Source organism: Ascidiella aspersa, chromosome 6, assembly GCF_963924565.1.
Source record: "Ascidiella aspersa chromosome 6, kaAscAspe10.2, whole genome shotgun sequence".
Classification (NCBI taxonomy): domain Eukaryota; kingdom Metazoa; phylum Chordata; class Ascidiacea; order Phlebobranchia; family Ascidiidae; genus Ascidiella; species Ascidiella aspersa.
In genome coordinates this window covers 4370091-4396924 of record NC_139452.1, presented here as the reverse complement: position 1 = coordinate 4396924, position 26834 = coordinate 4370091, and the positions used below count along the sequence as shown (strand labels likewise).

The 26834-nt window shown below is 36.1% G+C and overlaps 2 protein-coding genes and 1 pseudogene across 4 annotated transcripts in view; 2 read left to right on the top strand and 1 right to left on the bottom strand.

The window, feature by feature from the left end:
• Window positions 1-183: 183 nt before the first annotated feature.
• Window positions 184-1530, bottom strand: LOC146139258 (phosphoglycerate mutase 2 pseudogene; annotated as a pseudogene).
• Window positions 1531-5029: 3499 nt separating this feature from the next.
• LOC146139257 (G protein-activated inward rectifier potassium channel 4-like) lies at window positions 5030-16757 on the top strand. 2 transcript variants are annotated; one of them, XM_083393018.1, is made up of 10 exons: window positions 5030-5170; window positions 8891-9007; window positions 10183-10371; window positions 11501-11594; window positions 12432-12536; window positions 13030-13142; window positions 14085-14235; window positions 14710-14836; window positions 15019-15116; window positions 15978-16757. In XM_083393018.1, the coding sequence occupies exons 1-10, from the start codon at window positions 5073-5075 to the stop codon at window positions 16098-16100; spliced, it is 1215 nt and encodes a 404-aa protein (XP_083249144.1). In that variant the 5' UTR covers window positions 5030-5072; the 3' UTR covers window positions 16101-16757. The 2 variants fall into 2 exon arrangements, with proteins under 2 accessions (XP_083249144.1, XP_083249145.1); XM_083393019.1 differs by lacking the exon at window positions 5030-5170 and adding an exon at window positions 7678-7693.
• A 1800-nt stretch (window positions 16758-18557) lies between these two features.
• The window catches only part of LOC146139255 (TOG array regulator of axonemal microtubules protein 1-like), a 31268-nt gene continuing 22991 nt past the window's right edge, over window positions 18558-26834 (top strand). For both annotated transcript variants that reach the window (XM_083393017.1, XM_083393016.1), the window contains exons 1-7: window positions 18558-20603; window positions 22130-22277; window positions 22591-22671; window positions 24055-24213; window positions 25069-25211; window positions 25765-26112; window positions 26667-26791. In XM_083393017.1, the coding sequence (XP_083249143.1) occupies window positions 18648-20603; window positions 22130-22277; window positions 22591-22671; window positions 24055-24213; window positions 25069-25211; window positions 25765-26112; window positions 26667-26791 (2960 nt within the window). In that variant the 5' untranslated portion in view covers window positions 18558-18647. The remainder of the gene's footprint in view (window positions 20604-22129; window positions 22278-22590; window positions 22672-24054; window positions 24214-25068; window positions 25212-25764; window positions 26113-26666; window positions 26792-26834) is intronic.

Below are 26834 nucleotides of genomic sequence, written 5' to 3'. Positions count from 1 at the left end.
TTTTGTTTTCAGTGACTTAATTTTGAAGGTAAGTTACTATTTTAAAACTGTAGAAAACGTATTATTAAAACTGTAGAAAACGTTCATCTTAGTAAACTTTTTATAATGTTAAATTGCTTTTTTTTACGTTTTATTTTAAGTTGTTTTGCTATAAACATATTGTTTAGCATAAAAAAAGGGTGATTATTATTGTTGGTTGAAATTACATTTAATATCTCCGACTTAATAAACTTTTTACATTTTGTTTCGGAAACCTGTTTTTGACTGCTAAGAGCAATGCCTGATACTGTACCACAAATAAAATGGCAATTCTAAACAACAAATTGTTATTAGTGATGTAAAATTTTGGCTTTTTATAATAGTTGTTATTTTAGATGTTATGGTTTTTCTATCTATAACTATTTTTATGTAATTTTGTAAAATTACTTTTTATTGGTTTGATCAACAGTATATTTTGCTTTAAACATAATCTTAATTTCCTGTAAACTTCAAACAAGAAATTAATGTTTTATGCTTAATATACTGTATTGACAACATTTAAACATTCATACAAATATTAATAAAAGCATTTTTGAGTAAGATCTGCAACAACAAACAAAAACAGAAAATATTGTGCATTTACAGGCATAACAAAAGTACTCTATTAATACAAAATATCCAAAACGACAGTGTAAATAAATTTCTGGTTAACATATTGAATTTTATATGGGGGCGAAATGCTTGGACAGAACTACTTTGATTTGCCTTGTGCTGCGACAGCAGCCATTGCCTTTTGAACTGTCTCTTCACTTCCCATAAACTTCATAGACGTGACCGGTTTCATGTTTTCGTCCAGTTCGTAATAGAAGGGGATCCCAGTTGGCAGGTTCAGTGCCATAATGGCTTCATCAGACATGTTGTCTAAATACTTTACGATGCCTCGAAGACTGTTGCCGTGCGCTGCGATGATAATGCTCTTTCCAGCCTTTATACTTGGAACAATGCTGTCGTTCCAGTACGGAAGCGCCCGTTTGATGGTCAGCTTGAGGCTTTCACAAGTCGGCATATCCCCTGGTTTCATGTTGCTGTATCTTTCATCTTTTGCGATTTTTTCATAGTACTCATGATCCTCTTTCATTTCAGGTGGTGGAGTGTCAAAGCTTCTTCGCCAAATGTGTACTTGCTCGTCGCCGTATTTCTTTGCAGTTTCGGCTTTGTTTAAGCCAGTTAGGCCTCCGTAATGACGCTCGTTGAGACGCCAAGACTTTTCAACGCAAAGGTCCTCCTGCCCAAGGATTTTTAAAATCTCTTCAAGGGTGTTGTTGGCTCTTTTTAGCACCGAAGTATAAGCGATGTCGAATTTGTACCCGGCATCTTTTAGAGCCTCCCCTGCTGCTTTTGCTTCCTCTAATCCCTTTGAACTTAGTTCTGCATCAAACCATCCACAGAACTTGTTTAGTTTATTCCATTCGCTTTCACCATGGCGAATCATCACAACCTTGTACTTGGCAGCCATTTTGCAAAATGTGGCAGTTTAACACTTAAAGCAATATTTCTAAAATAGTATAAAAATGGGGGTTAGTGACTACATTACTAAAGAACCTGTATATTCAGGAAAACAACAGGTGCTGGTCCACAATCCTACCACATTTTCACTGGGGTTTATGTTGCTAATAATATTTGGTTTAAGGTAAGAGTTTGGGTGGGTCAATTGTTATTATTAATATTCTCCAATATTTCTTTCTTCCTAACAATTTAAAATTTGACAACTCGTTTTGTTACTGTTAAAATAAATGTAGGATTCTAGACCAGCGCGAAACAACAAAATCAACTTTAAAACAAACTAGATTAGCCTAAACTGACCAAAAGCTAGCCAGCACACTAGCTATACTCCTAAACTGTACAGGTATAGGAAACAGTTTGTAGTTAAAAACAAGCAGAGTGCAATAATTGACAAAAAATCTAAATAAAGTTATTTGTTATACATTCTGCTTTATAAATATGGTATTAAATAAGTGTGGTCTAAAATACTACCACTTTTTTGACAGTTAACGAGTTGTCAAAATTGAAATTGCAAGGAAAAAATAAATATGAGAGAATAAATATAATAACAATACTTAAAATACTTTGAAAATCCTCCAACCAAAAGCTAACACCCTAATCCAAATAATGCACGGACGAAAATGTGTAGACCAGCGCCATTGGACCTTTTAATTTATAAACTAGCTGCTGTTCTGTCGTTTTCTTACTTTGTCAAATACCACAAAATTTCACGTTAACCATGATAGTTTAAGCTTAATGAAATGTGCCTACAGTCGACGACAAAGTTTGTATTTATTGTGAAAAGTTGCTACTTTTCTCATATTGACATTGGTTTGTCCTTCGCAGTTTTCTTCTCTCAGCTGTCTACACTTTAAGCAGTTCTGGGAAACCCCCCTTTAACTGAAAATGACACCTCCGCCATTAATGGTCTAAGGAATTGCATGGCAAAGTGTTTGTAAGTATTCTATCGTATAAATGCTAGAAAAGGCGATTATTTTCTCCATATAAACAAAATACGACAATTGATGCTTATTTTTTAGTTGTTTTGCAAATATACGGGGTAAAATTACCTGTTTTAGAAAACGTAAAGTATCATATATTTAACATGCAACCTTGTTCAGTACAACATAACCAGATAATAAAACCGTTTTGCTGTCGTATTCTGTTTGTATTAGGTTGAACTCTACTAGCGTAAAGTTGCATTGGCAACCAGCGTTGAGGTATTATATAAAGTTTCGCGTTTCTCTATACTTATCTCCCAAAATAGTGTAAAACAAAAGTCGAAAAATAAAACTAGTATGCAAACAGTGAAAGTTTAACAAAACTAAAGTAAACCAATGATTGATTTTCAAGGGTCAATGAAAACCTGCCTAAATTTTAAGAAAGTCAACGGTGTGATTCAGAGCTTGTCGCATATACTAGCAAGTCTATAGGCCTACATCGTCAGCTTGTAAAAGTCGTTTTATGGCCTAACCGCGCCTATAAATCTTGATTTAAAAGGATGTTTTTAATTTATAAAGCATTGTCCAATAGCCTGCGAAACCGTTATCTTGAAATAGCGTTTACAGTAAAAACGAATTGAAAGCCTAAATAGCAAAACAACTGATTTTATTTTTAAATGTCTTTCCGGATATTGCATATTAAATTAGTTTCGCAGGCTAACATTCATATAACATATTTCTTTTTTGAAATACAACGAAAAAGGGTGATTTTAAAAGCATTTTTGCAGAAAATGGAGTTCAAATGTTGTCCTAAATGTGTATCTACCACAAAATGGCATGTTTTATTGCAATGCAAATTTGTGGACAATATCTTTAGTTTGTTGTTTAGAGTGGAAAATTAAGGCAATTTGTTGCTGTACCCTGGGGAATAGTACGCATTAGATTTGTTTCAGAGGCTGTAATGATATTTGCCTTTTGTAATTTGCGATTTGCTCTAGTAGAAAGTTGTTTCTATTTGATTCTACGCAGTAGCCTGCTAGTAAATTCAATGGCTGTAAAGCTATAGCTTGTAGGCCTACAACGAAAATGTAATATATCGATTTTATGGAGCCTTTGTCTTTTTAATCGATTTCACCTAGCTTGAATGTGAAGACAAACGAATATCCTTAGAACGGCAAATTAGGCCGAAAACCTTCAGTCTTTAGTTTATGTTGCTCTGAGGTAAACATGTGGAATGAAACGACTGATTTTGCCAGAGAATGTTGTTGGATATTCACTTTATTTTGGCTGTGTCTAGCTTGCTGCCATCAACATGAATAATGCATTGTACAGGCGCAGGCCTGTGCTATAGACCTCAGCCGTACGCTTGCATATACAGTGCGTTGCTACTACTGAGAAAGTCGTAATGAAATGTATAAAGAATAGATATAGCAGAAATTTAACGGCGTGTAACGGTTGATACTTTTCATTAAATTCGTTTTAGTGCAATTTTACAAGAAAGAACAATTTTACAATTGAAACGATGCCTGGCAGCAACAGTATATTCATTTGTTTTAGGTTGACGTTCAATAGACACATTACAAATGTCAGCAGCTGGCTGTGGGGTTAAAATTGACTTTTTGAAATATTATAAAAAACGTATTTTACTGTAGCGCGCTTTATCCTTTGGATAAAAAGACGTTTGATATAGCCCCATCAGGTTGCCGTCGGGCAAAGGGATTTCACTTTTTTGAGAAAGATTTCTTATAATTTACTACGTTTTGTGCGCCGTATCAGTAAAGACGTGACTTAATACTTTAAATCCCTTTTAGCTGTTGTAAACAGCAATACCTTTAAAACCTCGACAGACAAAAATCCATAATATTTTACTGGTTGTTTTTGTCTACTTTACCTATCGCTTCCAAACGTCTAACGCACATATGCCTTGTTTAATGCCCAACATTTCAAATGCTACCTTATTAGATTTATATAGTGACGTTTTACGAACAAACACTGATATAAGACTAAATTTGAGGCCATTATTAAACTGATTGAAGTGTGGGTGTGGGATGAAAATAAATACACAATGAAAGAATACTTCGCAAAATAAACAAAACGGTAAGTCGGTGCTACCAGCTTTACTTAAAAATGTTTGATAATTCCAATTCAGCAAATGTGCGCGAACAAACTCAACGTGTGAACAGTTTGTGACTGCTGATTTGATCGATTTTTGCTGGCTTTTTATATTAGCTTACATCGGCCAGATGTTGGTGGTTAATTATTTCAAGGGGGATACAGTAATACACTTAAGGTTATCATACAATTCATTCCTTCGAAATACGTGGTTGGCAGATATTCTACCACAATCTATTCCACGTTTACGATTTTATAATTTTTTGCCTGATTAGTTTCGAAAAATGGTACTACGCATGCGCACGTCTGATTGGGAACTCTGGTACTTTTACTTATAGTCTTACTCGAGTCCCGAGTCCGACTTCGAAGCCCTGTACAAACTGCTATAGAAGCAAAGGTCAGACGTGCGCAAATAAATAATTCCAACTGATTGTTTTCCAGCTGTTCCAGGACTTGTAAGTATAGGGGAGAGTTTTCACCGTTGTTTGAGCTCACGTGATGGTCTTGCTGCACAACGGATATGTTTACGAGGCGGCTGTCGAAAACTTAAACGACCCGAGCAACATAATGTCACCAGATCAAATCGTTCAACAACCGTGAGTAGCTTATTTATTTTAGCGTTGTCCGAAAATGTCGCACCGGATTAAAACCGATACTACCCAAATATCGGACGAGTACCGATACTTCTACATTTGGCATAGGCTCTGAAGCGCTCCGATAATACTGAATCGCAGTCGATACCCGATGCCAAATGTAGAAGTATCGGTTTTCGTCCGGTACTAGGGTGGCACCGGCTCTGATCTGGTCCGATAATATCGGATCGTAGCCGTTGCCATATGCTTTGCTACGTAAATCCAAAAATTGCGCAATTTAAATCTTTATAAGGCAGCTTTTTTGGTTTAAACCAGGGGCCTGCAACCTTTCATACTGCCTGGCCAAATATGTGTATTCGGATTAGACCACGGGCCACTTGCATATCTCGTCGTCTACCTGTTAGTGCAGTGGTCGGCAAACTTTTTGTTGCGGCCCAAAGTAGTCTTTTCAGAGCTACTTAAAGGCCCACTACATAAAACCACTACGAAAACAGTGGCGGATTCAGGGGGATATTTGGTTTTAAGGTGAAATATTGTACGGCGCTTAATGACCCAAACACTGCCATATCATAATGTAAAACATTATATAAAAAAGAACACGCGCGAAGCGCGAAAAAATTGCGTTTACATAGAGTTAAAGTTAGCAAAAAACATAGTTTTACAGGCTAACAGGATCACATTTGGCACGTGGGTCTTTCCAAGCTGAGCCAATTTAAAACATCATATACCACACCAATTGTTAAAATAAAGTACAATGAATGTACGGCTATCATGCGGCCAACAACTACGGTACATGATAACACCAAGCTATTCAAAAATAACTCGCGGTCCACAGTTGGCCTAGCACCGTATTGTTGACTAGCACATTTTTTTACTTAGCTGTGGAAACTTATTTAGATCGAGATGTTAACGGTAAAAAACTACTTAGCTGCGCAGAGAGAAATTTGTTTCCTTTTTTAAAACTCACATGAAGATTGAAATTGAACATAAAACAATTACATTTCTAATGAGCGAAAAAGATCAAACGGACATTTAATATGCTTTCTTAATATGCTTTCTTTACATGGCCATAAGTAGCTATTCGAAAGCATTTAATGAACAAAAAATTGCAGCGCTCAGTGTAATTCACTTTCCCACAAAGTTGTGCACTTTCAGCAACAGCATCCAAAACACATTTTGTAGTTTTATTTTGTTAGCAGGTCACATTCTATTCTAATTATAATAAACTAAAAATTGACATGCTATATAAGGCGACCAAGACTAAGGAACAGTCAGGAAGTTTCAATATTTTAACAGTTACCTGAATGTTTAGTGGTGCGGGCCAAAAACCAAAGCACACCGAGGGCCACATATTTTGGCCGCATTTGGCCCGCGGGCCGCAGGTGCACGCCCCTGGTTTAAACTTTTAGTTTAAAGTAACAACCTCTCCGACAACTTTAACGAAGAAAACGAACTGTGTGGCGTTTAAATGCAACTTTGTGACTTCACGTTATGACGTAACTTTGTGACGTCATATCTCAATATGTTTCAATGTGGCATTCCGCAAACAAAACTACTAGATCCGTTTCCTATCGCGTATCAAAAAATCGATGGGGTAATTTAAATGGCAGTAAACATGTTGACGCCGAGACACCTGGCGTTTCAACACACAACACATTATTTTAATCATCGCTTATGCGCAGTGGGAAAGTAAGCTGGTTCGGGTAAAAAAAATAAGTTTTAGAGAACCAATGTCCCCAAACTATATTTGCCTAGTTTAGTTGCATATTTCACGATAAGCCCAGGTTACCAGGTCACGGTTTCTTTTTTAACGACTTAACTTTTTGACGTCATTTCTGAAAAATTTCATGCATTCCGGTAAGAACACTATTGTACTTTGACGCTCGCTTACTTATGCGTTGCATTGGCTGCGGTGGTTAAAATGACTGTCGGGCCAAGTGAAAAGCTTCATTTTCATATACAGGACTTAAGACTTGAAAACAAACCCTTTTGCGCAACATTTTAATTAGAACAGGGTTCTTAACGTTTTTTTGAACACCGGCCTCTAAAATTTATTTTAGTTCGCGTGGGTCGGAACAGACATGGATTTTTTAAGGTTCCGTTGACGTAGTGATGTAAACAAGTCATTTTGAAATGACTTAAGTCCCAAATAACCTAAGTCCAAGTTAAATCTTTTTGCAAAAGTATTAAGTCAAGTGATCATATCGAAAGATAAAACAGTTTTGAGGTCGAGTTTTGTTTAAATTATACCAAACTAAATAAATGCAGGTCTTGTTCAGAAATGGCTTGCTTTGCTAAACTACAGTACGGTTTTTCATAAATCCGCTACGCGGTTTCGGCTGAACGGTCGCAAAAGTATATTTCCCACTATCTACAAATAGCACGACGGAGTGTGGCTGTAAAGATACGAAGCGTTTCCGTTTGATATGGTACATGGCACATGAAAGTAAAATGTATTTTTTTTTCGGCTTTCTCTTAGTTGAACATTGGCTTTTATCAGCAAGGCCACACTATGGGCGGTATAAGGTGATTTTCTGTGAAGAATTAAAATTTTGTTTCAATAGTCACTTAGCCAACGTAGTTTTACTGCTATAGGAGTTTTATTACTTGATTAGATAACTGTAGTTTTTGTTTATGAATCAAACAAAGGCGATTATCCCGTGCGTTTATGGCGATTTCCTTGTGTAATGTAGATAAGATCAGACAAACGTAATAAGAAAACCAATTTCGGCATTCATTTCTCTACAAAACTAAAGTTTTTATGTGTTTACGTTTTGTGTATTGCTTATCACAGCAATATGTCTTATTTGTAGACGTATATTGCTAATTAAGACATGTTGTTCATAAAAGCACTAGGTTAAATGAGGTTTACCATATTTTCGCCACTCTTAAAATAGGATCAGTTTTGTGTTGAATTGCTGTGAAGCAAAAACTATGCTTAGAAATCAAACAATTCTAACAACTTATTTTATTTTTTGGGCGAGGTTTCATGTTTTGCATCAGAAATGCTTTTAGCTGCTGACAAGTTCAGCTGAGCGAAGCAAATGCGACGCCCGTTCGATTCCACCAGTCCTTGGAAATATTTTAGCTCTGTCAACGCGCATTATAAAACAATGAACAGTCGAAAACTACGCGTTGCCTATATATGCGTTGAGGATGCAGTAACGGTTTTAGTTGGTTGCAGGCAGACTTGGACAACTAGATATTTTTAGTTTTTAATGAATTGGGGCAAAATGCAGCTAATTCTAATTCTAATCTAATTTGCGAATTGATTGTGTGATCTAGTTCTAATCTAATTAGGGTTTCACCAAAAAAACTCTTTGTCCAAAGGCATTTTAGTCTCTCAGTTTAAACAAAGAATTTCAATTAAAACTTTGGATGGAGCGACTTGTATGTAATTTTTACAGTCTAAAAAGGCATAAAAATTAACTCACACATATACCATTCACGTTCGTATTAGAATAATTTGCGATTTAAATAGAATTGATTGTGAATAATTAAATGAAAATCTAGTTCAAATTTTAGTTTAAATTTGACACTTTATGAATTCGGTAATTCTAATCTAATTTGAAAAAAACTCAAACCGATTTAGATCTAATTGTTATCTGAAGTGGAAAAACTAAAATACTCTAGTTTTAATTCTAATCTAATTTTCATAAAGCTAAAACTAAAACTAGTTGTCCAAGTCTGGTTACAGGATTGTAGCAAATGTGTTTTTCGCAGGCACTTTTACCCTGAAGAAATGCAACCCAGCTTCAGAGGAAATGCCAATGATACTCTGGTGAAAACTTCGCACACGAAAACCTTTAAACGACCGATCAAGAAAAGGCGCCAGACGAGGTTATAAAGTTATTTGTTTCTTGATAATGAATTGCAGAGCCAAAAAGGTCGAGTAGATCGACATCATCTTGATTAATACGTTTCGATACCTGATTGTATCATTATAAGTTCATGTGATATTTTTGTTCATTTTAAATTATGGTAACGGGCGTTATGTTATTAGTAGGGCCATTTTTATTTTAACCTAAAAAAAAATTTTTTAACTTTATTTTTATCAAATTTTAACTTTATTTTAACCTAACGAAATTGCTTATTTGTAGAGGCTACAGTTCTTCCTTGAATCGATGTCAGTTACCCAAACATAATATTTTGTCGATTTCAGACCCATAAACGTAATATTTTGTCGCAAAGTCAAGCTGTTTTATGGATTTAAAAAGTGCTTCGTGTTTTCTGGCGATAGATTTAGCTTGCTTAGACATTTTTGTATTACAGAATGTCAGTAGGCTATTCCTAAGATCCAAACTGTTGAACTTCGAAAAGACCACGTTTATGAAGAGGAAGTGTTTTATAAGAATTATTTAAATGCGTAACTATGAATAAAAAAATGGACAACTTGCAGTTCCTGATTTACAATGCTTCCATGATGATTTTTACAAAAATTACTCTCAAGAAACACAAAAAACTTTGTCAAAAGCCATGATTTGACAAATTTTGACTTTATTGAAAATTTTGACTTTATTTTAACCTATAAACTTCTTAGAAATAGTCCCCTAGGTTCTGAAACCAACTTTATTCTTTGATTCGTGGACAGACGAGCTCCTTAAAAATTTTTAACTTTATTGACTTTTGCGGGCCCTAGTTATTAGTTATAATACTTCGCGAGGTGAAAATGTGATGTGGTCTGTTGAAAAGGTTACCAAAAGTATTTGAAATTTAGCAGAGCTAAAAAAACCTAAACCTGTTTTTATAGCTCATAGTTTTTGTTTCTGTCAAACAAGGTTGTGTCATTTTATCATTTTTTTTTAACTTAAAGTAGAGGTTTCAAACTTAAAAGAGAGGTTTTATCGCTGGTAACGTTACAATTTTGCAAAAGATTTATGACCAACAAAACCCAGTGCAACTCGTACGCTCTCTGTATAATATTTTGACGAAATGTTGCCACTGAACTCAGTACGTTTATTATAGGATTTGTGATATAAATTATCACTTAACTCATTTATTTATTATTTGCATAGGTTTGTGACCAAAAATGGCCACTGCAACGTCCGTCATGGCAACGTAAAGGATCGTCTTCGTTACTTCGCCGACCTTTTCACTTCGATCGTGGACTTGACGTGGAGTTATAACGTTGCGATATTCGTGGCAACCTACACCTTAACATGGCTCGGATTTGCACTGATATGGTGGATTATCGCCTACGCAAGGTAACGTTGTTTAAATCGAGTAAGACTAGAGCGATGACAGGTTGTGGATTATAATGATAGTCGTATGTGTTTTCAAGTTCAAAAGCTAACTTTATTTGGTTTGTGGTAGATTCGTATGTAACGTTTATTTGTTGTCATAAATGCAAGATTATCGCCTCTACATAAGGTAAATCGGTTAGAACAACGATTTAAGCGATGACACGTTGGATTATAGGTATTTGATAGATTTATATAACTTTTTTGTCCCAACACATGCCAAACAAAAGTAAAAGGATTAACTTATAAACGGTCAACGATAAGTAGACGCTCAACTATAAGTTATTTATTATCGAGGAATACGTTGGAATAGCATGCTGTTGATTGTCAAATGGTTTCTGCCCCGAACTGAACAATAAAGGTGCAAAAGTTATCCAATCATGGGCGGCACCCTCTTAAGTTTTATGGGATTGCACGCTTAAAGTTTGTGAACGACCCTCAGCAACTTCTTAAACTTTGTAGTCCATACTTTTATTTTGTTAAAACGTGGTAGAGGGCTTCCTAACAAACGTATGAACACCATATTCTCAAAGCTAAAAACCTAAAGCTGAAAAACCAGAATAAAATCACGATCAGACATTGGTTAAGCATCAGACATTTTTCGTGTTTGATCCTCGTTGTACTCCGGTATTTAAATATTAGGTTTTATTGTTAATATACGCGTCAGCGGAACAGTGATCGACAAGCAGAAACTGCTGCCAATGGTTTTGGATTCCATAAAGACACACCTTTTTATGCAACCATATTTGTTCGCGACATTTTATCATCATAAATATAGGCTTTTATAGCAAAACGAAATGCAGATTTCCAAGTGTACCTCTAATCGCCCAGGTACAAACGATAAATTTACAAGTGTGTTGTTTGATCCCAATGCCCACGTTAATTTGGTTGTTTTTGCTAAACACTCTTCATAGTTCTTACTTGTATTTTCTGATACGTTTTAAAGAGTAAAATAGTTCTTGTAAACGCGTGAAAACCATATTTAATTGCGACATTTGATCCTCATCAATATATAGGCTTGAATAACAATACGGAATGCAGAATTGCAGAACATTCGAGTACAAACAATACATTCACAAGTTTTGCTGTTCAGGGGTGATCTTTCAACCGACGTGGGGTCGACAAACGTTTGTGTCATCAACATAAAATCCTTCACTTCCGCCTTTCTGTTCTCAATCGAGACACAGGTAAACCTATAAGACAGTGGTTCCGAACATTTGGGGGCTTACAGCACCCTTCATCAACTATAAATAGCTCGTGGAAACCTTACAAGCATTTTCGCCAAGTGGTTAACTGCCATGTAACAATAAACCAATTAAAACTGCACACTCACTGTGTACTCTGTAGAAAAACATTCCGATTTGTTTCACTAATTGTACGTAAAAAAGTGTTTAAAAAAACCCACCTATGGATCAAAAATTGAAATCCAAAAGAATCTGACATATCGCTCGGCATCACTCAGCGTTATAAATGGCACAGCAGTTTGGAACCCCTGCTCCTTTAATGTTATTTTTATGACAAAATTATAATAGTAGTCTTTTATTGTAAACAAGCTAATAGAAATCATTGCATTTTCTTTAAGGCAGGGTTTGTTCCATTGGATCGATATATCGATAAACCTCAGAAATGTCATGTCATTGTTGTGTGCTTCGTTTCGCTACGTAAAAGATTTAAAACCTTTATCATAAAACCAAATAGGAATGTGTGATTGGCTTCTCTCCCGATATTTAATTTGCTCGGCTTGTTTAGGCGATTTAAAAAAAAAAACTTAATCGTTAGCTAAAAGATTATGTAAATTTTTTTTTAATTAAACGTATTTTAGTCGCTGTAAAGCACACCCTGAAAAAAAAATGGTCTGTAGGTCAAATCTCTGCACTAGACTGGGCAACAATAAGATACCTTTCTAATTGCCATATTCAGATTACAAAAGAACTGTCTGAGTAACAAGCTTTATTCCATTAACAATCGCTCTCTCATGTTCCAGACCCCTTAAACCCCATAATAACCCCTGCTTTGTGCTACAGGTCACGATAGGCTACGGAACGCGTGCTATCACCGACAACTGCCCGGAGGCGATTATCCTTCTTCTAACACAGAGTATTTTTGGGTCCATCGTCGACGCTTTCATGGTAAGAGCTATATCACAAGTAGGCTGTACTAAAACTTGATGACAGTTATACCGGCTTACAGTGTCGTTCAAGAACTTCAACTTTAATTTACTAGCAAAACGTGGATTTAAAGGTTAATATTACTTTGCCAAAGAATGCGTGCGAATTACTTTGTTAAAAATCGAACTACACTAATTTTCCGAACGAGAATCTTGTCCGTTTTCATTAATTGGCGACACACCGTAGGTTAAATCACTGCTAAGCAAGTCGTTCCATTTCAATCGATTGAATATTATGTTTTACGTTTATTGTATTTTCGAGACGTTCTGCATATAGTTGGATGTTGAACAGAAAAGGTTTCGGAATTATTAAACTTAGCAATTTTCGCAAGACACGTATAAGTAATTATGACCATGTGGCCGCTGGCCTGGGTTTGCCCTTCACCTTCAAGTTTATATTTCGTAGCACATAAAACAAAAAGTAAAACTTGTGTTTTAATGTGATGTGTGCACAGGTGGGCTGTATGTTCGTGAAAATATCGCAACCAAACAAGAGAGCAGAAACGTTGGTGTTTAGCGAGAAGGCAGTTATCTCGTTGAGAGATGGAGAGATGTGTCTCATGTTCAGGTATGAAATTATGAGTTGCGCAAATTGACAAGATGTTTGTGCTCGTAAATTACCAATGTTAATATTTTGTGGTCTATCTACTAATACGAAAATCATGTCGTAATTGGAGAGCGTTTCCCCAAACTTCAAATCAGGATTGAATTTTGCCTACGTACAATTGGAGAACAGTACTTTTACAATTGTATTCTGTTTGAAGAACTTAATTGTTCCAAGTCATAAGACTTGTAGTTTTGTGTGCTCTTTAAGCAAACTTGTCCCAGTCCTCGAAATTCTTAACCATAGTCTCAAAAATAATTTGCGCGTTTTAACACGTTTCTCCTTACTTAACCCAGACGAATTTGTGCTTCGAGGAAAACAAAACGCATCAAAAACTAGAAAATCCCTGTAAAAACACACAAGGGTCTGGCATACGGGTGACCTGAGCATTATCGATTAATGCTGTGATGTTTATTTTGTGATTCAGGGCAATATGCCTGTTGCCGTCGGCTTGTTTTTTTTCGTGCTTCCATTTTTTGGTCTTTATAAACATATTCATATATTTAAAGTGTACTGTTTAAATGCCTAATAAAGCTGATTAAGTCAAACCACTAATATAATAATAAAACGATTAATCACTATCAGTAAAATCAGTAAACTCGTCCGATTATGAGCAGTAATTTAACTAAAAAATAAAGACAAACAATATATAGCAACCTAATGGCTTTACGTGCAAAAATTGAAATAAATAGCTCAATTTTATAATAAAATATTGATTAAAACACTTTATTTTAACCCAAGTCATTTGATTCAAAGACTTAAGTCAAGTCATTTTACCAAAACGACTTAAGACAAGTCAGGCCATTTGAAAACAGTGACTTAATTGCCCTTAATGCAATGCATCGACTTAAGTCATTACAACACTGTTATTTTCACCAATGAACTTTTTTTCACCCCTGTTTTCAGGGTTGGAGACCTGAGAAGTTCTCACATAGTAGAAGCCCAGATTCGAGCCAAGCTGATCAAGTCGAGACAAACTGTGGAAGGCGAATTCATGGCGCTCGACCAAACCGACCTAGATGTCGGTTACACAACAGGGGCCGATCGATTGTTCCTGGTATGACGTAACAGACCATTCTTTGTTAACATTTTTTGTTATTTTTACTACATTTTTCCATTTTGTGAGCTTTTTGTTTTTTGATTCACTTTTTAGATTCTTGGTAAAATATTATTTTTAAATTAAAAGTGTTTTTTATGGTTAGTCACCAACGAAGAAAATAGTCTTAAAAAAATATTATAGTATTTTCTCAATGTGTGTCATGGCTTTTTCTTTTTTCGACCTAATTTAACTTTTTCATATGAAACACTTCTGAAATCAGGCCCATATTTGTTTTTATTATAGATTATTACTAATGTGTTCTTTTTTCGTTAAATATGACATTTAAAAAACAGCTACATATTATATTCGATATAGATTAAATATATTTTTTAATGCGACAGAAATTTAAGGCTGATACCAAAAATACAGATTGTTGTGTTTTTCTTAAATATTGACGTTCACCTCACCCATTTGTTTTTCACTTGACCTCAGGTAACCCCGCTCATCATCTGCCACGTCATAAACGAAAAGTCACCGTTCTGGAACATGTCGTCGAGCGACTTTAAGGAAGATGAGTTCGAGATTGTTGTGATTTTGGAGGGAATGGTGGAAGCAACCGGTAAGTTGCTATTTTTCTTTCCTGGCACTGTAGAAATTATTTGTTTTAACAAGAACAGGTATTACGGATACATATAGACCTATATTTTCAAAAAAATATTTGTTCGAGGTTTTAATACGCAAATTGTAAAAAAAAACTAGACGATTTTCCACTAAATTTTATTTTTTATCGACTTTTTAAAGGTATGACGTGCCAAGCAAGGAGTTCTTATGTAGAAGACGAGGTTTTGTGGGGCCAGAGGTTCATGCCGGTGCTTATGCTTGAAAAGGGATGCTACGAGGTAACATATATTAGTTGATTGACTATAAAACCTAACGCAACGCTCAAACTTTACAAAAGGCTTTAAGAATAGATGTAAATGAACCAGTCGCTTCACCTCATTCTATAAGGTCTATAAGTTATTGTTTATATTTACGTTGTTCTTTGGTCTTGGGAAACGTTGCTTTGCTTTGTGCCTTCTAATGCTAAGCTCAATAAGTAATACACAACCTAAACACTTACCCTTTTGAGGTGTGTTTAGTAAGGTAACTTTGTCCATTGTGTTTTACGTTTTAGTTGCAGATTAAAACAGCAGACTATACGCACCTTTTAATTGGGGGCGTGGCTTAGTAGCCGTGTAAATAACTTTTTTTTAACTTTATGTGTGCACACAACAGTTTTGTTGACTCAACTTACTGACACTCAAGTCTACATATTCACTGTTTAAAATGAGTTGGCTTGACTTCTATTTAGTAAATGATCAGTTGAGGCAAACAACTTGTCTATAGACGAACGTGTTTTCACTAAAAAATTATCTCTTTTTAAACTTGTTGTTTTTTTAAACTTGTTGTTTTTTACGTACGGCTTTACACGCTAAAACTATAATTCTAAGTTTCTGTATGTTACTTAAAACATTGCTTAAATAAAAAATGTTTCGGTTTTGTACGGTAACAATTTATTTTAATGTCAATGACCTGATTTGGACAACTCACGACTTGATACGGACTTAATGTTTGACTGGGATATAAGTCGATTTATTGGACTTGCTTACAACATTGGATCCACAAGCAGTTAACCCTTGTTGAACAACTGGTGTGCTTGACATGTGAATAAACTCGTGGCCTGTTTTTTTGCCAAAATTGAACAACCCTTTTACTCGCAGGTGAATTATTCCAACTTCCACAACCATTTCGAAGTCGACACGCCGCAAGTTAGCGCCAAAGAGCAGCTGGCAAACGAACTGACCGAATTTCCGCACAACGCAGTCGAGATACGCCATGAATGATGTCATACAACTACTAATGTTGCAGTCGTATCCACCAGCCGAGTGCACTACACACTGTATATAGGCTAAACAGTGACATACTTTCTAAAACTCAATTATATTTCGTGATTCGAAAAGTGTGCAACCTATCACAGCTTATGTAAAATGTTTCTCTAGCCCTGCTTTAATCATCCAAGCAAAGTGCACTAAAATGTACATGACCCAAACACAACTGCAAGACCAAACCTGGACTCTCGTGAATATGGAATTATCTTGCTTTATACATTAAGGTAGATTAGGAAAAAAAAAAAAAATAATATCGGATCAGGGCCGATACCCATTGCCAAGTCGTAGTATCTCTATTCGTCCGATACTGGTGTGGTATCGCTGCCTATCCGATATCAAATAATATATAAATTTTATCCATATTTTATTTTCCAACGCAGCGATTTCAACCTTAAATGGTAAATTCATTAAAATGAGTAGGTCAACAACCGGTGTCAACTAAACTTTAGAACGATAAAGTGAGTTTCGGCTTATACCTCAAACCTCTAAACGTTACAATTTCATCTATTCTACTTGATTGAGCATGGCAATGACGTAGATTTTTGGCCAAATTGTCGGGTACCGGAAGAAAATGTCAGGTATCGGACATTTCTACTGTAAATAAACTGAGTCTGTTTTTTTTTTTTTATTTTACAAACTGCACTATACATAATGTTGGCCTATCTGTGACTTAAAAGCTGATTTTACTCAAGTTTACTGCAGGTCTGTGGAGTCGGCCAAACAAATAAACCCCAGTCCGACTCCGGTCAAACGTTTGACTTTGTTCAGTCCCGAGTCTGAACCTGACTCTACAGTCTGTATTCCGCCAATTTACGTAACTAAAATAATGTGGATATTCAGCAATCCACTATATGGGTGTCGTATAATTAATATTCCCCCATATGGAAAATATTCCTCCATATGCCATTTCCACCTGTACAATTTTCAATTGGCGGCTATATGAGTTTTGAAATTCGGTAGTGCGAATGCGCATGTCGGACTCGGGACTCGGTTTTGCGTGGTCTTACGCGAGTCCCACGTTCGACTCCGACTCCGCAGCCCTGGTTGTACTGTAGGCTACATACGCGTCAGTTTAACTGTAATTGCTGCTGCAAATGTGCGACAGTTGAACCTTACCGACAGACAGCTGTTTTTTTACTTTTCCGGTGCTTTCACTACTTTTCGTTTTATAATTTTTTTTGGCTGTACAAACTAAAATGAATCTGAACCCAACTGTGCACATGCATTCACACGGACAGAATATGAACGAACATGACATGAACTTGGTGGTGTTTTCACAGAGTGTTTGAAACGTCTACTAGTTTCGTTAGCTTTTACTGTACCGTATTTCGTTTTATATTTGCACATTTAAATTGTTTATTAAAGCAAAGTTACCCGAGTGTTTGTTCTGATAGCTTGCGAAATTGTGTTTTGAGGAATACTGTATATGCCTAAATGTTTTTACACGGATAGAGTTTCTTAAGTAAAAGTAGAAACTAGAAACTGATTGAAGTTTAATTGGTTTTGGTTGATATATGTTTTAATATATTATGCAAGATTAAAGATACATTGAAGCACAGTGATTTACGCGAAATATTTTACATTTGCTTAAACTTTTTCAGAAATTTTTTTTTGAGAATTTTGTGATAGGCCCACATGAATGAGTAATCTCCCCATTTCCTTTTAACATGGAATCAAAAACCGTATTCGTTACTAATTTAGACTGTCTGGAAAATATTTAGCGTAATACAACAAGCACGATTTAAAAACTGAGCTATGGCTTCATTTGTGTTGTAAATTGGACGACATTGGTGTTCTAGCGGTTGCTAATAAGGTCCTGCTATTTCTAGAGCAAAAGGACAGCTTGGCGAGGTATGTTTTTCTACAAATACTCCGGTAAAGCGTGTAACTGTCCTACATTACTTTGAAATGTTTCAATGTGATGGTTTTATGTCACATTGGTTCTTTAACAGTACTTCACGGTTATAATTGAATAGTGCACAAATAAAAAAAACCTCTAAAAATACTCAGAACTCCAAACCGCAATATTTCCCCAATCAGAAAATTGTGAGCACTCTTTCGCCACCGTGCGGTATCAACAACAATTTGTTCTCAAGGATTTATTTATGTAGGTGACCGACGCTACGTAAAATACCTTTGCAAAAAGTAAACTTTGCCTTTTAAAACCTAAAAACTAGAAATAAAAGGCATGTTAATCAATTCGGCGTTCGGATTAGTTGCATTAAGTTAGTTTACAAATAACTTCAATTTGTGTGTTTTACGTCAAACGGCTTAGCTTCCATAGTTACCGTTTCTGTGACAGTTTTAATGCAAATATTGACATAGGCTCGCATGCAACCGACCAAATGCATTTTAAAGCCTTTACAATCTGTATAAACTTAGCTTTTTTGTCTTTTTAGCCTTTAAATTTGGATTTTCTCAAGGATGGATAAATAATTTGAAACCGAATGAAGGTAAAGCTTGATTTCATTAAAAGCCTTAGTTGGGAACACTGCCTATGGAATGGCCAGTAACATTGAAAGGCAGTACCTTCCATTTGCCTTGCATGAGTTACAGGAACCGATGTTAAAAGTCAAAACCTTGCCAACGATGTCCAATCACGTCAACTACATGGGCGAGTATCTGTCCGATCAGTTCGATGAAAAAGTAGTTCTCGACTTGCTCTTTTCCGAGCGAAAACGAGAGGGCCTGAGCTATTTGGACGAGCATCTGAAAGACGGCAAAACCATCCTGATTTTCAACAACAAAACATCCCTTTTCAAAGGCTTTGCGTCTGCTCTTCAAGACAGCAATCAAAGCGTGAGAGCGCAGTGTCTGAAAATCGTGTCGAAAATTATCCCGCAACTTGCATCGGAAATGGACACCTACATGAGCATTATCATGGCTGACGTGGTTTCCAATATGGGCAGTCCTTCTGTGACCTTGCAAAAGGAATCCCTCCAAACCCTGCACATTTCCATGAAGCACTCCTGCGACGTCTTCCAGATCTTTAAAGTTATCGCATTGAAGGGAATGCAAAACCCCAACGTCCAAATCAGGGAACACGTCATGCACAAATTCCCGACCTTGCTCTTTCCCGAATTCCACCAGGAAGATTTCTTCGACATTCTGCACGGCCTCGCGAGTAACCTCGTCGACATTTCGGTTGACAAAGAGCTCACTTTTCAAACTGTGAAAAAGCTCAAAGAGTTCTTGGGCGATAAAAAGTTCAACAGCTATGTGGAGCAACTGCCCGGCACTATCAAAGCGACATTTGTAAGTCAACTTACAGCTTGCTTTGAGCGTTCCAAGATGGCTAGATCAGCTTCGGAACATTCATCTTACGATGGTCATCATAACCATCGAGCGCCAGAACCAAGACACGACGTTGTCGAACATCAGTATCCGCAAATCCACCGGGAGCAATCCGAGAAGTATTCCAATTCATCATATCAGTTAGGATTCATTCCAAATGAAGTGCTGGAAAGGTTGTCTGACCCCGACGCATCTGTACGTCTGCAGGCCGGGCTAGAAATAAAGCATGTTATTGCAGATGAACGGAATGCTGATTTATTGCGGCATCATATCATTTCAGTGTTCAGTATAATACAACCAATGCTGGAGGACCAGAGCACCCAGGTTGTTGTCAATTACTTTCGTATCTTCGATGTAATCGTCGGCAAACTGGGCAATAAACTTTCCAACTATCTGAAAGTTATTGTTCTCGGCACAACTAAGAAGTTTGGATGCTCCAAGGACGTTATACGCTCTGAGGTGAACAAGCTGTTGCTGCACACAATGCAGATTTTAGGACCGGAACCAGTACGCGAACAACTCTGGTCGAAACTTCAGCACCGGCAAGCCAAGGTTCGAGAAGACACAATAAACATCATTATCGCTTCCCTTCTCAAAATTTCACCCAACAACAACAAGATTGAATCGGAAAGGGAGATTAGCAACATTTGCAACAGGATAGCCCCGCTTTTGCTGGACCCAAGACCAGTAGTCCGCCAGGCATGTTTAGATTGCTTCGCCCTTATTGCTCATTTGCTCGGTGGAAGTCCAAAGTCACTTCAGCCCATTTCAAAGGCTGTAGACCAAGTTGAATTGCACCATGACGACGCAACTGGTATAATGTCGGCTGTGCATGCGCGATTGGTGCGCAAGCAGCTGCCACGCCTTAACGAGGACATGCTGGTTGAATATGCTATTTTTCCCCCATCGACAGCCCCAGTAACGTCACCCCAGGGTGCCGATCTGCAGTGGGTTTTGGCTGCAGGCAGCACAAAGTCAAAAATCGATACAAAGAACCACCATGAAAGCCAAAGGCCGCGCAAGAAAACAACTGATGTTGCCCGAAGCCAAAACAACGGGAAGCACTCGAGGAGATACCTCAGTGCTGGAAAGCAGAGGCAGAATTTCCCGTGGACTAGTTTGGATTTTGATGGAGGCTCCTACCCAAGAAGTGCACCTGTCAAGGTTGGTAAATCAATCTTGGAATTCACAAGTTTTATTATCAGGCTTATTGTAAATTGTAGGAAACTAGCAGTTAGGGATGTTCAAAGTAGAATATCGAATCCTTGGATTCGAATCCAGATGAGATTCGAATCCAATTCTGCCATTTATTTCGGGTAATTGGAACCGATATAATTTAATGTTTTACCGCCGACCGTCGCGCCTAATTGCACAAACGCGTGTGGTAATTTGGCCTGTCGCTGCGGCGACCAATTTATGGTGCTTGCTTTAAATGTAACCTCGTAGTGCAGTGTCAGCGTTTTTTCGGGCGACCAATTACCGCGTCTCGCGATAACGTTCGTCTAATAATTAAGTGTCAATCAAGCGTTATTGGGCGAGCGACTAGCGTGTAATGTCTGGTGTGGAGTTCGCAATTTCCCTAAATGCGTTAAGTTGCAAAAGTAACATAGCGTTGCAAAACGTGCTGGCCGTCCACAAAATGCGCTATGGGGTTACTTAAGGTCAACTTTAGGCCAATATTCAGGGAAGTTATGCAGTTATGCACAACGTAATTGTCAAGAATTCGTTATGTCAATAATAACTTTGTATTCTTTGCAGTACATCATTTGACTGCATAACAGATCATGTTAGTCAAAAAAGAAGCAATAAGACTTAACAATGCTTTCAAAAACAGGACCGAATTGCTTAAGACTTCTGTGTGCAGTGTTGCATTTGCTCACTATTGGCAAAAATATAAGTTTTGGACACAACCTGGACAGTTGACATATTCCAGTTTACAGAACGGCTTCAGATGACAGTTGTTAAGAATGTTCAACATATGAGAGAGTTTTTTTATTATAATGTACACATGTTAGAAAATTGTTTGGGCGATTTATTGCTGTGATTGTGGGCCCTGTAGGGTAGATTAAGATTAATCCCTTCCCCAAACAAAATCGAGGTTAAATAATTTAATAAAAATATACTAGGATTCGCTATTCTGGATTCGTTATTCTAGATTCGAAACCTATTATTCTAGAATACCTTGGGATTCTACTTTGAACATCCCTACTAGCAGTCTCTGTACTTGACAATAACTGTTTGTATTAATAAGATGGCACCCCCTTTAAAGTCGTTTTTTAACACATGTTTAAAACTAGTTTTTGGTAGTTTAAACTCCTAAAAATAAGGTTATGGTTTAAACTTTTGTACTGTGCACAACATTCTGTTTGATATACATTTAACTGTTAAATCCGTTCAGTTTAAGTTTAAAAATCTAAAATTGATAGCACTGGGTTTAATTTGTTTTATGCCAATATACAAAAAAGCGATTAGGAATAATTGTTTATTTGTTTTAGAGTCATTTTCTGAGCAAAGATTCCCACAAAAAATGAATATGTAAACCTTTTATTTTGGAAAATTTTAGTCTCACAAATGCATAATATCTTAAATCACTCATCTTTGTCAAATTGTCGGGCTCTTATTGTTTCCCAGTTTCGGGTCATTGCCTTTTATAAACAAGCCCCTCAACAGTTTTGTTGTGCATCTTTCAGCAACTGTCGGAGCCTAAGGCCAATGAAAGGCAGCCACCCGTGGTACCACGCACGATGTGGGGGCCTGAGTCCATGGACAAACCTTCGGCAAACAGCCAACCAGACCTTAAACCACAACTAACTAACAATGGACAAATCACCAGCTCTGGTATGAATTGTTCGTCTTTACCATTTACTCCTGTTGGACCTACAAGTTAAAGTTTAAATTTCAATGACCATTTTGATACTAACTTTTCTAAGAATTTAAATTAACAGTAATTCACAAGTTTAAAAATTAATTTTTTTGCACTTTTGTGAGTAAACTGCTACTGTAAGTTAGTTTAATTTCATGCGGTATATATCCTTTTTATTCTCAAAAACAATGGTATTTTCTTATTTGTTCACATGCCTGTACACTGTGTTAAATATTTGCCCCGGTTTATTGTGAAACCCTTGAGAACAATAGGCATTTATTTGCGCAGGCAACAGTTATCAAGAAATCTACTTAAAAAAGAAAGTGCTGGCCAACCGGTCTCCATTGCTACAGCTCTCAAACTCTCCAGGTAGTTCAACCTGTCTTGGTTCTTTCGAGCTGGCTTGAATATGTCACTTTTTAGTTCAGTGTATTTTTAAGGCTATATATTTATCAGCTGGATAGTTGTATGTTACTGCATTTTTTGGTGGTTTTAGTTTTTATTATCTTGTAAAATGTGGCCTTCCATGTTGCAAGTGTCCTATCTCAGTTAGGGTTTGGGTAACTCTGCACAACTTGTTGCTCAACAAAGTAAATCAGCAATTCCATAACTATATATATTTTACCAGAGAGATGTAGTTGATATAATACTTCTAATTCTTCAGATTAAATTATGAAATTTAAGGGATACTCAAACTTTCTGAAGGTTTAAAAATTGTGTTAACTTTCTTTTTTCAGACCGATTTCGAATTTTTTTTATATATACAATACAGTGTTTTTTTTAAGGTGTTTTGGCGGACCAAAACGGTTCCTCAAATTTCTCCAGCGGTTTCCCAAATTTTGGACTTTTTGGTATTTAAATAAAACACTTGCGGTCTCTTAAAACTTCTTAGCGGTCACCCAAACCAAACCTTAAAAAAAACCTGTATACAAACAACCTTAAAGTTTAACAGTGTGTTGTTTTATCATGTACTATATATTACCACACATTTGTTATTCTTTCTGATAGTACGATTTGTAAAGTACTCTCATACTATAGCAGAGAGTTTTGAATGTGACATTTAAGAAATACCTCATACAATAGTGGTGTCCTAAAATTTTCCCAGCCAAAAACCTCTCTTAGTGCTTTCTGGCTTATTGTGTAGTTGTGTATGTTCAAGTTTTATTTTAAATAAAGAAGGTACAACTGTTAGTTTTAGCAGTCCACTGTGAATTTGAATGTATCGCATCCAGATAATAGGTATGTAAATTTAAAAGAATGTTTAACGCCCCATAGACATATTACTTCCCTATTGCTTTGAATTGTTTCCTTGAGTGATTTATATAAATATTGTAATATTTTAGTGAAGATACACCAAATATTGTACCACAAAATTATCTTATATGCAATTACCTTTTTATGAAACTTTATACACTTGTATTTAAACAGAGAATCATATATCTATGCTGTGTTTTAGTAGATCTATCATAGACTTACAAGTTAGAATATCTCAATAAATTAATAATCTGTGAACATGCATTAAAAAAGTTTTAAATAAATTTTGTTTTATAAATCAAAAGATGCCAACGAATTAACTCTATTAAAATCTGTTTCTGTTTTATTTTCTGCTTATAAATGGTAAAAATAACACAGGTTTATCTACAGAATAGCTTTCTTTGCAAATGTAAACAAAGTGATTCTTTTTTTTTAAAAGATAAACTAATTATGGCTTCGCATTAGTAATACCAACATCAACTTGTTTTCTTTTTTCAGGTAATTCTTCGATTTACAAACCATCGTTTGCGGCAAGCGATTCACCGTCATCGGACAAATCGTTTCTCTCCAACTCTTGTCCGAGCACTTTCTTCCACCGGGGGGAGCAACGCCAGCCGAAGGAAAATGACAGAAACGATTCGAACGATTCAGGCTCTTGTAAGCATCATTTTGTAAATTGTCTTGCTATAATTTTCCCATGAATTGTTGAACTCTTTTATTGCTCTTGAAAAAAAAAAAGTTTTTTAGTATAATGTCTTAAAAAGTTTTTTTAGTATAATTTTTAAAACCTAAACAATAAAAGTGTTGGTCCTAACAAAAAGTTATTTAGTATTTACATGTTTTGTTCTATAATATTTGAAATAAAAAAATTTAGTGTTCTTTTTTGGAAAATAAAAGTCATTAAAATTATTTTTTGTTAGGGGCATGAATTTTTTTCAAAGAATTATTTGTTAACGGATTTAGCTAATATTAGGTTTGTCACTACTGAACCTGGTTCAAGCTTACAGAACAAAAGCCTTTAATTAATTAAAAAATTGTCATTATCAGTTCTTTCTCAGGTTCTTTTTTTTTGGACCACAAGTGTAAACCAATATTTTTTGAAGTCCCAGTTTAGTCATTTGTAAGATAAACTTAAGTACAAGTCAAGTCTTTTTTAATTAATAACAAATCAAGTCTTAGTCCAAGTAATTATTAGAACAAGTCTTGCCATAAAAATAAAGCAAGTATATTATTAAAATTGGTAAACTCGTCCGATTATTATGGTCAATATAAACTCAATTAAAACTAACAAAATCACGCAAGCAAATTGTTTAGATAAATAGAAGTTTAGATAAATAAACCCAATTTTGTAAAAATTGATGAATGAAAACACTTGATTTTAATCCCAGCTAATTGTCAAGTAATTTAAAAAGTGACTTTAGTGAACTTACGTCATTACAACACTGCTTTGTACATTGTAATATATTTCCTTATTTTTAACCCCCTACATTTTAATAATTTTGTACTTTGCAGACCCCGACCCCCTTCCTTCACCCATCCGACTGAAACCGACCCTGGCACGATCTGCGGCCAACCGGAGAGAGAGGAACTCGCTAAATTCAACGACGAGCTCGGTTCACGATCGTGTTGTGAGATCACCTGAGATCAAACCGAGCGTAAGTTGATATTTCAGTTTAACTTAAAATACAAAAAATTACAACTTGGTGTCATAACAACCAACCTTTTTAACCCATATGCTTTTAAAACTGCAATTTTGTACATGTATAGAGTTTTTCAACCTAATTCCAATAAACTTTATTTTACCAAAGTAGTTTGAGGGATTAAAAAGTTATGTTCTTTTGAAAAACAACTGGGTTAAAGTTAAAGTTTAAAGTTAAGCTTAAGTTTCATTTGTTAAACTCTTATTTTAGCTTTTCAATGGCTTGCTTCCTAGCTAAATAATTGTTTGCTAAAACCCATAACTTGGTTTATTTGAAATCTGATCCAAACAGATACCAGGGTACAATACATGTCACTCTAATTTTTGGCAGTGGCAAAGGTGGTAATAGATTAATTAGTTGTCTGCAATTGTAAAATCGTGGCTAAAATAAGCGACGATGTTTTAAAAACAGTTATCAGTCATCACTTGTTGAAAACAAACTTTATTTCGAAAACCTTGACATCATGACCTTGTGAAATCATCGCCCAAAAAAACCTTTCTTTTCATAGGATTCGTCCTCTCAGCTTGAAAGAATGCTCGACCAGCTCCATAACCATAGCAACAGCGCCCCCCTTCGGTCAGCCATGAAGGCCCCGCATCCCGAGCACCGAGAGAACAAACCCTTCCACCCTCCCCCGAAGGTCACCAACTCGGGGACCTGGTCGCCGAGCACCACAAAATCTCCCCAGAAGGTCAAAAAGCGCTACACCATTTTGCCGGACAACAAGGCCAAGGATTTGGCGGCCTACACGGCGGAGCGTCCTGACCGTTCTGACCAGTCCGACCACTACAGCTCCACTAGCAGCCTCGTTCAGCAGTTGTCTTATTACCCGGTCTTGGAGAAAGATCCCAATGAAGTATGTTGGAAGGTTGATTTATTTTTATAATGAATTTTTAAACCTAATTGGTTGAGTAAATTAAAATCATCTTAATAAAGACGATTTGATACGAGCTTGTATCATCTTCAGTTAATGTAATGTTGATATGTGACATTAAGTGATGACGATTCAAGCATGTTTTGAAACAGCTTAATCAAGACAATGTCGATTTACTTGAATTTTTGGCTTTAAATTCATTATTAAAATACATTACAGATCCATGCATTTTGTTCTTAAAGTTATTGACTTATTTTATTGTGCTTAAATTTCTCATTTTGTAGGTAGTTTTGTCTGCTTTTTTTTATTAGCTTTCAATGCACAAAGTGTCATGTATTCTAAAGTCTAAAAAAAATTTTTCAGTATAATCTTTAAACTTTACCAAACATAAATAGTCTTGATAATAAATCGCAAAGCCAAAAAGGTAAAATTTGCGCCAACTGATAAATATTTTGAAAAATTCAGCTTGCAATAATTAATGTTAAATTTTTTTCAAGATGTTTATCTCCACTAATATAAATAACAACTTTTTTCAGATTGATTCGCAGCTCTCAGTGATTCGTCGAAGCGCTCAGAACAAGCGGAAACAAATCCAAAGCCAGCCGACAAGCAGCAGTACTTCGGGTATCGCCGACTCCATATCAAGCTCAGATACTTCATTGTAAGTAAACTTTCTAGTATGTTATGATGTTTCAAATTAGGCC

Coding starts and splice junctions, on each gene's coding strand:
- LOC146139257 (XM_083393018.1), top strand. CDS start 5,073: ATGGTCTTGCTGCACAACGGATATGTTTACGAGGCGGCTGTCGAAAAC. Junction 9,008..10,182: donor AAGAAAAGGCGCCAGACGAG/GTTATAAAGTTA, acceptor TTATTTGCATAG/GTTTGTGACCAAAAATGGCC. Junction 13,143..14,084: donor GAGATGTGTCTCATGTTCAG/GTATGAAATTAT, acceptor CCCTGTTTTCAG/GGTTGGAGACCTGAGAAGTT.